The 11,085-nt window shown below is 38.3% G+C and overlaps 1 protein-coding gene across 3 annotated transcripts; it reads right to left on the bottom strand.

The window, feature by feature from the left end:
* Positions 1-3,064: 3,064 nt before the first annotated feature.
* klf11b (Kruppel-like factor 11b) lies at positions 3,065-8,439 on the bottom strand. Of its 3 annotated transcripts, none has more exons than XM_052579951.1 (4): positions 8,305-8,439; positions 5,559-5,813; positions 3,863-4,661; positions 3,065-3,771 (listed from the first exon to the last, which is right to left on the bottom strand). In XM_052579951.1, exons 2-4 carry the CDS (start codon positions 5,802-5,804, stop codon positions 3,476-3,478), a joined length of 1,341 nt encoding a protein of 446 aa, XP_052435911.1. In that variant the 5' UTR covers positions 5,805-5,813; positions 8,305-8,439; the 3' UTR covers positions 3,065-3,475. The 3 variants fall into 3 exon arrangements, with proteins under 3 accessions (XP_052435911.1, XP_052435908.1, XP_052435909.1); XM_052579948.1 differs by lacking the exon at positions 8,305-8,439 and adding an exon at positions 6,934-7,136; XM_052579949.1 differs by lacking the exon at positions 8,305-8,439 and adding an exon at positions 5,902-6,841.
* Positions 8,440-11,085: the final 2,646 nt, after the last annotated feature.

Below are 11,085 nucleotides of genomic sequence, written 5' to 3'. Positions count from 1 at the left end.
TGGGCATATCAAAAAGCAGATTGAAAAAAGTCGCACCTGTGTCAGTGGCAGAGGAAACCGTCAGTAACAGCGGCATTCACCGGGATGAAAGTCATTTGTTTGGTCCCTCAAACAGCAAAGCTTCAGATCTGCGTGTGTCCGTCAGAAGGAGAGTCCAGGCAGACTGGAAGAGTGAGGGACAGGACTCAGCCGAGGATCTCGCTGAGGAAGTGAGCAGAATCCTCGCTGAGTGTGACAACATTGATATATCACTGAACAGGACTTCTTATAAGATGCCAATGTTTGGATCCAAGTCTTTAGGGCTTTACTACTACGCCAAAGGCCAAGACTGCAACAACGTTTACAGTTTCAGCACACGTGACAACAATGAAATGAACACAGTGAACATACCAACTTCCATTCATAAAAAGGTAGGACTACTGTTCATTTTTAGTTTTCCCATTCAAATGATATGGCTTCTTCTTTTGACAATGACAATGGCAATAAATTATAATAGAAACTATTACAGCTATTAAGTAAGGAATAGCTACCTATGTATGGCTTTCTGAACAGGTCAGGCCTCAACAAGACAACACAGAGAGCACAGCAACAGCTCCGTAAGTGTATTCCATCAATTATTGATCTGAACTTAGTGACACACATCATTTCCACTCAACTAAGTTAGCTCGTGTCCAGACCAGTGCCATGCTTAGTAGAGAGTACTGGTCTGGAATGTAAATTAAAAAGAAAAATAAATATTTATGCATTTCACTTGTACACAACATTTGATCATTTGATGACTGACTTTAGATTTCTACTGAAAACGAAAATCCCTGTATTAACTGTGAAATCCTCTCTTTTTATTATTATAGGGGTTAACTAAAATAAAAATAAATACTGATGATGTGGTAACACTTTAGAAAAGGTCCCATTAGTTAATGATGGTTAATGCATAAAGCATCTTTGTTAACGTTAGTTGCTAAAAACACAGAATGTCACTGTTAGTTCATGTTAGCTCTATTAAATAATATAAACAGACACAACTTCTAATTTTAATAATGCATTAGTAAATTTTGGAATTAACATTAAATTAAGAAATGCTATAGGAGTATTTTTTATAGTTAGTAAATGTTAACTAAAATGAACAAATGTATTATTACTGTAAAGTATATTTTACACATTGTATAATTTGATGACTTTAGATCTCTATTAATAATGAAAAAGCACTATTGATGTATTTTACTTGTATATTTTATAATATTTTTTTAACATTTGATTTGAGATGTCTAATGAATAGCAAAACCCCTTTATTAACCATAAAAATCCTCTTTTTGTTATTTAGAGGTTCTGGAATTAGTGGTTCATTTGTGGCCTTGCCTATCATGTATGATGCTTCAGAAGAGGACCTCATGAACACAATCGAGAGGGAGTTTGGTTAACAACCAGAATAATCTTCTGAGACGACTAAGAAAAAGAGAAAATATGCATGAGAAGGAATATTGATAAATCACCAAAAAGTATTATGGATAATTTTTTTATTAACCACTGATGTTTTGGCATGAAATGTTTGATCATGTACACAGGCCTGTCTAAAGTGATTTCATTTACAGCTGAGTCCATGCTATCAGGAAGACTGCTTTAGAAGCCTGTAATTCTCTGAGAGTTTGCATATACCTAGTTCAGGATGGAGTTTATTCAGTTTATTAAGTCGTTATTCTAATAAAAAAGGAAAGGAATAAAAATATATTTTGCATCTGACATTTTTTAAAGAATAATATTCTGTAAAGCAGCTTGCCAGAGAGAAAAACATATGGCGTGGATAATTTAGTTCCATTTCCTGACCACATTTCCATGCAAAATCCTCCAGCCGTCTAAGACAGGAATGCACATCAGCAGTTTTAGTGTCTCCATGGAGGCCCCCTAACTGCCCTAAACTACCCTGATGTATGTTCACTAGACTGAATAGTCTCCAAACTGCTGCACACAAGGAAAGTCATGCAGATAGCCTACTGTTATGCATTTTACCTTTGGAAATAATCTGGCGATTCTTTAAAATAATTTATTTTATTTTAGATAGACCCTGTAAGTAGGAATAAAACCAACATAAAAACTAAATGGCTCCTAAATTTAATTAATGTCTGTTAGAAGTAGTTAGTTTTGTCAACACCGAAAGCTGTCTATAATCTTCTTTCTTTCTGACATTTTAGTAGGGTGTAGACATGTCTCCTTACTTGTTACTATGTAAAAAAATATTTAATGTTAATCTTATATTGAGTGATAAAAAAAAATTACCCAACAGGAAAAAGGGGGGGGGGCGGTAAATATGGCCTACAATTTAAATTAATAATATGGGCTATCACTATCACTATCTGTATATCGCCTTCACATGCATTCGAGATAAAGCTATACATTAAGCTATTCACCACACGGTGTCGCTGTTGCTGCATTATTGGACAGTTGATTGGAGAAAGTCGGTCAGTAAGGCAGGAGGCGGGGCACGGTTCAGAAAGCTGATTGGTCGCGCCTCCCACATCCACAGTTTGTCTTGTAATCTGATTGGTCCTCATTTAAACGCAGTAGTCGAGTGCGCCACTGCATATTTTCCATAAATAAAATCTTGTGATTGAAGGAATAAATAATAATTACATCTTAAAAAATGAAACTTATTTCTTAGTATGCCTCTTTATAAAAAGAAAAAAAGTCTATGTCTCTAGTTTTTATTTAAGGGAGTCTTTCTTCAATTAATTTGGCACATTTGTACTGACCTTAATGTTGCTGACGGTAAACAAAATGACTTTAGCTTAAACTTGTATCAACTTGCTGCTGAAACATGAATTAGCGGTGATGCATGAGACAAAAGATCTATTACATGGACCTCTCGAATCTGACAAGAAGTGGATGCATCATGGGTGTGTCAGCAATGTGAGAGTGGAAGTTCACTTACTGCCAAGAGCAGCGAGAAGAAGCAAAACTGAAGTACAGCCAGAACACACCATCCCAAAACCACATAGGAGTTGTTGAATTTTTCTATTGCTACAGATTTCAGCTCTTTAGTAACTTAAGAAAATGACACAAAACAAAACACTTCATTGTCGTAGTTTAATTAAAAAAGGGAGGGTATTAAATAAAAGTATTATATGATAATCGCAGTGTAGATAACTATCCACATATACATTTTTACATATTTTCCTTTCTCTAATTTTGTGGAGTTTAGCATACATTTCCACTAGATATGTACATATAAATGTATACAAAAACAGAAAAAGAAAAAAAATTTAAGACGAGCATAGTACAAAGACTTTGGCAAAAGAGTGCATAAATCTTACACAATAGTAAACGAAATGTTCCACTGCAGAGTGCGAAATATGTGCAGCAAAGAAGAAAGGAGTCCAGTGCATAATCAGGTTTTGCCCATGAGAGAATCAGCAGCAATGCCCTCATAAAGTGAGTCCCTGCATAACATCAGTGAGAGTCCAGAGTTCAGTCTCAAAGAGAGTCAGTTGGAGGCTGGCAGCAACATGCTGACCGGTAGTGCTGTGCCAGTGGGCAAGGCCTTGGCTGCGCTGATCTTGTTGAGGTTCCGCACCTCTGTCTGCCAAGATGGGATCTTCTTGGTGGTCATGTGTCGCCGTGCATGCTTGGTGAGGTGGTCGCTGCGCATAAACCGTCTGTCACACACCGGACAGACAAACTTCTTCTCACCCGTGTGTGTTCGCCGATGCCTGGAGAGCTCGTCGGATCGAGCAAATTTCTTATCGCATCCTTCCCAGTTGCAGCTAAAAGGTTTCTCTCCTAGAAGACAGAAGACTTGTTAGATGACCTACTTAACCTAGACATTAGAAAGTTACATCACATAGTCTTATATTTGCTTAACATTATTTACCTGTGTGGGTTCTGAGATGCGCCTTTAGGTGAGAACTTTTGAAATAGGTCTTCCGACAGCCGGGGAAATTGCAGACGTAGTTGCGCCTGCGTGAAAAGTCGGCCTGTGTGGTGCTGCTCTGTCCCGAAGGCACGTATACAGGTGCGGGAGCCAGAGGCAGGAGCTTAGTGTTGCCTAGGGTCATAACAGTCTGTTGGCATTGAGAAGCCGAAGACACCGATGACTGCGGCATCACGAACATCACCGTCCCCTGAGGCACTGGCGAGCCCATCAGGAGCGGCTGTGGAAAGATAGACTTCACCCCAGGGCTGGGCTTCTGAATAAACGTGGCTGAGATGACTCCAGGTTGGGCCACTGGGAACATTTGGCATATGATTGGCGGACTGGAGTTTGGGGGTGGTGACTGAGGAGATGATGTAATGGAGGGCGTATAAGCCTTAGAAGTCAGTTTGCTGCTGTTTTGGCACATGCCTCTTGTAGGAGTTTCGGTCTCAGGTTGGTGGGACGAAGGAACCTTCTCAGTCTTTTGTGGGTGGACAGCTTGTGGAATGTTCTGATATAAAGAACTGTCGGCTGTGTGGCGTATTACGCTGGTTGCCATTGCTCTGCAAGGTGGGGGTGTGATCTTCTCTGTGGGGTGCCCAGAAGAGGGCATCTGTGTGATGGAGGCCATGGTAGGGCATGCAGATCTCGGACTGGGGAGGCTGGGACAGAGCAGAGCCAGCGGAGAGGGGGGGGCTGGCACTGATGTGGTGCTGGAGGTGTCGGTAAAGCTGGGGCTGTGTGGTGGGGTCATGCACTGCAAGGAAAGAAGACATTTGGAGTTAAGTGGTGCAAACAATTTTGGTACTATATCATTAACTGCCGATATCGGTATCAATATTGGACATATATAGACCAATATTATATTTTACTCTAATTGTGCATGCAATTAATTACTATTAACTTTTTTCACATTTTCATAAATATTTAGCAGCCAATAACCGATTACGGCAATGTTACGGCCAATAACCGATAAATGGAAAGTAAGTAAAGTAAAAACTAAAATCAAACTTAAATTTTCACAAATTATAAATATTCTAATCTAGGCCTACAGCATGAAAAAAAAAATTGAAATTTTGAGATTTGTATATTTAATTGTGCATGCTAATTGTCTGTTTATATTTAGAATTGATATACATTTTTAATAATGTACATTATGATTTTGTGATGTCAGATTTATATAAATTTGGTTTTAATGTTTTATCTTTAACTTAATTTACTTTTTTATTTGTAAAGTATAGAAAAATTGGCTATCCACCACAATTATCGGCTTATCGGTATCAGACATTTTAATCCCTAAAAATCAATCTCTTTTGCTAAACAACTAAATCTCATTGAGGAATATTTTATGGATGACTGGCTTCTCTTTTCAGTAATATCATAGCTGTACTATTTTGTCTGTTCATCTCTCAGCAGAAGTGCTGAAGTTCAGTTGCAGATGTAGCTTATCTCAAGACTGCCACCTGTCCAGTGTGTCATAAAACCCTCCCAAAGATTTCAGCAAACAAATCAGGTTCTGATAAGAGCTTTGTGCTACACCATGTGGCGCCAGAGGACCGTGAGGTTCCCCGGAGTGAATGTTGACAAATTAAACAGAGCTTGAAGTGTACATATTTTACCTTCTGGCAGATAATTCCAACCAAAGAAGACTTACCAGTGAAGAGAGCGAGACAAAGTCCTTCGGGGTCTCCGGCGGTTCAGGGTGCAAGAGAGAATCGCAAGAGTCTGACGCTGGCGTAAGAGGGCGAGGTTTGAAGGCATTGGGCTTTGGAGACATCTGACTCCAGAAGCTCATATAAACCAGAGCTTCAGCAGCCTCAAGATCATTGTATTCCAGAACACTGCATGAAGAGTGCTCACTGTGCTTTTTCCCTTCCAGAAAATCCTCACAGACCTCCATCCGAGCTCCCTGAGAAGAACCACAAGAAGACAACAATACGAATGTTACGTGATGAGTTACAGGTGAAAGTAAGCCCTCTGATTGTTTTGACACGTACAGCTCAGCTGCTGAGTGGATCTGAATGAATCTTTCTCTGTCTGTATCTATTCATGGATCCAGAAGCAGTATGACAGTTTAACAGAGGAGCCCTTTTTAACACAGCCCGTCTGGGGGGACCCTCTATCACTACATTGAAGTCACCTCCCACTTCCAAATAAAGCCAAAACAATGACATGCTCACAAGCTGCCCATGTGAAACGGCTGTGAGCAAAACTTGAAACCCCCTGACAGACACGGGAACAGCCAGAGGCCGGAAAACTTTGACTGACTTCAAGCCCCTCCTATCCGCTACTCTTCAGAAAAATAACACCATTAGCCAGCAGCATCCATGTTTTTTTTTTTTTACAGCAGGTTTGCAAGGTGCTGTACACTTGATTGACTTCTGTAGTCTTCATATAGTGAGCAGTATGGACATCTCAACCAGCCTCAACTCTTTACGTAATGCATGCAATACACTGGTATTCAGTGGGATCCAAAAGACAACTTATCTTATGCATCTTTAACATTTTAAAGTGTGATTTGGACAGCACTGAATACCAAATACTTAATGAATATTACACCAGAATTCTGATGTAAACATAAAAAAAAAAAGCAAGCAAAGTAAAAGTATATTTACACAGACAAGTATAAACATAAAAATGTAAAGGGAAAATAACACTATTAAAATGTTAAACAATGACTTCTTGCAGACTACGAACTGAGGGTTAAATGAGGCTAACAGGAATAACGGTGCCCACTGAAACTGAATGTTTGTATACTACAAAAGAGCCTTGTTTATTATCTCAGGGCAAGACAGCTCAAGACGTAGGTGGTGATGGATGCATGTATTCAGAACTTCACAATGTTTAGATACACTGTAACATTTCGTGAGATAAATAGTTACAATGTAACATTAGAGAGTTGACGTCATGCGTCCCAGTTCCATTACCAGTTAAACACAATCAGCAATAACCTGCCAGTGTCAGTAAATCATAAAGTAATGTATATGGCATAAATATAAATATTGTATAATTAAATATTCCGGGCTTACCCCACATAATTCCTCCATGTTAGAAAACTGACGTGTTGACATTTGCTCAAAACGTATGAAAAATAACTAAATGAAAAGTAGAGCAGAACAAAGACACGGAGCTGCTCCGCCCGTTCAGTGACGCGACTCGCACCGGAATTCAGTTCGCCTTAACCAGCAGCTGAGTAAAACAATCCCCAGAAAAAAAAAGAAAGAAAACAAAATTCACAACAGTCTGACGGGTGGCAACACGCCACCAATGAAAAACAAACGTGTGTGAGACCTTGACCAATGGTGTGAAGGCCGACGCGTGATCAGTGCGTGATAAGCGCGCGATTGGCGGAGCGGGAGTGCGTGCCCTGCGTGGCTCCGGTGGGCGTGTGGAGGGAGTCAGCAGTGTCACTGTAAACTCGCTGAACTGAGAGTCCGGATCTGGGCGAAAGGTCGCAGCCTTTAGGAGCCGTGTAGTAGTGAAACATGTGTGTGTGTCTGGTCCGCTTAAACATAGAAGGGCAATACACAAAGCACGAGGAGCACAATTGCAGACGCGAAGAAGCAATGACACGCTTACAAACAATCTATTAATGCATTTAATTTATCGTTTTAATAGTGACTAATGCTTATGGATGCAGAATGAGATGTACAAACGAGAATGAGTGGATTAGTGGTTTAACCATCAAGGAAGAAGAATCTAAAAATATATATTTTTCTTGCACCTTAAATGCATGCAGTAATAATAATACAAATGCTAATAATATTTTTTTTTAACTCTTTTTAATTGGTTTTAATTTCAAACCAATGTGTTTTTATGGTTACTCCAAAAGTTAACCCATTTACGTTTGACACAAACCTGCAGAGTCTAATGGGGGACATCTTTTTTTTTTATACGTCTGTTACATGAAAACTAAATATTTCCTGCTCTTTTAGCTTTTTAATGAAAATATTTGTACTATCTGCCTTTTTAATGTTTTTTTGAAAAATTAACTTTCCAAATAGTGTACATCATTTACACTTATAACATGATTGCACACAGATGAGAAAGTGCAAATGTGAACAATGATTTTCTAAGACCTTCCAGATGCTTAACTGAACCTAAATATATACAAACATGCATACATGTAATTTATGTAGAGATTGTATCTGCAAGAAAAAAAAAGGTTCATATTTAAATTTTAGCCTATTAATTTAAAGTATTTCAACTTCTTCAAGCATTATTTTTTCCTGCATTCACATTACCTGTTGCAATGTAATAGATTGTTTTCAAATCACTTTAGGCCCAGGAGAGTTTGAATGTTTTCCCTCTATATAGTTTAGTTATTATGCTATAACACTGAAACATAAAAAAGCAACAACTCTTCTGATACTGTGCTAGTACAATGTAAACCATCTTACCTCAATCTCTGGTCTGATTTGAGCCCAGTTGAGGGCCTTTAGGTGGATGTAACCATCTCTGTGTGTGATAATGTGTCGAAAGTCATTCTGTCTTGCTTGAATTTAGTAGTATTTAAGTCACACCCTCTCTGTGAGGATGGGGTGACAGTAACTCATTCGTCTGCCTTCAGAAGCAGTGACATTTATGTGAGTCGATGTTAAATGAAGTTATCCTGGAAAATGTCAGGAAGTTCTGATCGCGGTCCCTGCAGGTGACAGACGGAGCTGTAAAAAGTGCTGTAGATGAGGCTGTTCTTTGAAAGGAAAATCTGTTCAGGGAATGTCTTTTCCAGTCCCTGCCATGAATACACACTGATACCCACAGACTGAGCATAAAAACGGTCAGACTTCCAAGTATTTTATCTCAGTCATTTTAGTTTGAAAGAGTCTTTTGAAGAGAATTTCCCAAAAATGGGAGATACTGTATGAACGGGAAAATATGTTATAATGATTTCTACACCCCTAAATTGAATTATTAAAGCCAGTGAACTATTAATGCTATATTCAAATACAGAAGCAGAATGAAGGTGGTTGGAAATTGTTCTCATAACCTTTGAACCTTTGTGGCAGAATTGTTTGACTGAAGTTCATTGAATTAATTATTTAACACAGCAATATAAAAACACCCTTATAAAATAGATACTGTAGGCTAATGTTTGGCAAGCAAAGATATAGGGTTAAATTGGAGAAACCAAAAGTTATGATGTTTGACTTTACAATATAAATATAAAATATACATTTATACTGTATATCATTAAGCATTTTATTGATTTATTAAATTATTTCAAAAATCCAACTGTGGGTGAAAAATGTATTCCCCCCGTAAGTGACAGAAGCAGTTCAAGAAATATAGAATCTTATTATTGGTTTATTGTTTAGTTTAATCATTTGAATTTAGTTTATTTGGATGAGACATTTTTTGGGACAAAAACATTCAGATGTGCTGCATTGTTATGTGTTATGCCTATTAAATAAACAAGTAAATCACAACCATTATTATTTGAAACTTTGGATTGAGAACTGTTTTCATTTAACTTTCATTTCTGAAATGCAGTATTGGCAAAAAGTATAGAACACTAGTATTATCACCAGCTAAAAAAAAAAAAAAAAAAAAAAAAAAATTGGTTTGCTGTAGTGTGTTAGTAGGAAATATCAGTTTACATTTCCAAACATTCATTTTGCCATTAATTGTAATAATCCAGTGAGATTATTGTTTGCACAAGGAGTCTGACAACATTCAGAGACCCGATCTCATCATCATCATCGTCATCATCATCATCATCAGTCTGTCTGGAATGACTTGAAGAAACAGAACAACCTGAGACAGATTCAATCCAGAAGAACTGTGGCAATGTCTCCAAGATGCTTCAAGAAAAGCTACATTACTGTTAAAAGTTTTAGGAACTTGTCTAAAAATGATGTAAAAGGAGGATGCTGTCAAAAATATCGTCATAAACAGATTTTCTTTATCCATTAACTTCTATTAACTGAATTAAAACAGCATTTGGTGTGACCATCCTTTGTGTTAAAAGCAGCTTTTGCCCTCTGTGCACTTGCGCGTAGTTTTTCAGGCAGCTTTGCAGGTAGGTTTCTTGAAGCATCTTTGAGACATTGCAGCAGTTCTTCTGGATCTGTTTCTTCGTGTCATTCGTATTAAGAATAACTGCTTTAATCAATTAAATTTGTCAAATCACTACAAATCCAATAAATTTTGCAATAGTGCAATAAAGACTGTTTTAAAGCTGCTTTGAAACAGTCTTTATAAAGCACTTTGAAAATAAAGGTAAAAATCCTCTTTATCTGGCATCTAGGATGGCGAGCGTGATTTCACCAAGTACAACATGTTCCTGGATCAACATCTTTGCTGATCCTGGAACAACTTTCCAATTAACCAATCAGAATTGAGATAAAACTTTTCAGAAAATGTCTGTTTTGGGCTTACAATCAGATTTAGGTGCTTCTACTCCCTTGTTAATCAGCTATTATTTCCCACTGATTTTAGGAATAAATTATGGGTAAGGTTAGGTTTAGGGTTAGGGATTGGGTTAAGTCTATTTTGGACAATAATGTTGATCCAGGATCATCAGAAGATGTTGATCCAGGAACATGTCTTATACTTGGCAAAATCATGGCGACCCATCTAGGATGAAAGGCCACATGTCAGTTTGTCTGCTGGTGTGCACTTATGAAAGCATCATTTTTGGCAGCATCAGGATGGTCGAGTGCATCACGTAACTCTGGGGGTCTGTGCTCCAGTGAGGATCGTGTTCTGCCAACAGCGAGCAGCGTGTGGGAAGTGTAGGAGTTATGTTAGGAGCAGGAGGCATGTTCGTGATATAAGTGGGCCAGACTGAGAGTGAAAGGAAGGAAACTAGAGGAAAGGTTATGCTATTCGCATCACCCCTTTCCCACCCTGTCCCAAACCTCCCAGGACCCGACACCAGTTCTCACATAACGGCTTCAGTCCAGAAAAGAGCGTGGGTCAGTTATTTTAAGAGGTGCTGACAATACTACTGTGCTTGTGGTGGTGTTGTATTATGCATGCAATTTGGTCTCCTATTTGTGAATCTTTCCATATACAACATAGCGTAAAGTATTACATACTTTACTTCACCGCTTCCATCACTATATTATTTAGATCTGAAGACCTAAGAAGTTCTTAGACTGTAAGCAGCTGTCATTAAAAAGTATTGGCTGCATTAGTGTTTGTTTCTGTTTCTCTCTCTCTCTCTCTCTCTCTCT

The sequence above is a fragment of the Carassius gibelio genome, chromosome B17, assembly GCF_023724105.1.
Source record: "Carassius gibelio isolate Cgi1373 ecotype wild population from Czech Republic chromosome B17, carGib1.2-hapl.c, whole genome shotgun sequence".
Classification (NCBI taxonomy): domain Eukaryota; kingdom Metazoa; phylum Chordata; class Actinopteri; order Cypriniformes; family Cyprinidae; genus Carassius; species Carassius gibelio.
This window is presented reverse-complemented; position numbering and strand designations above follow the sequence as displayed.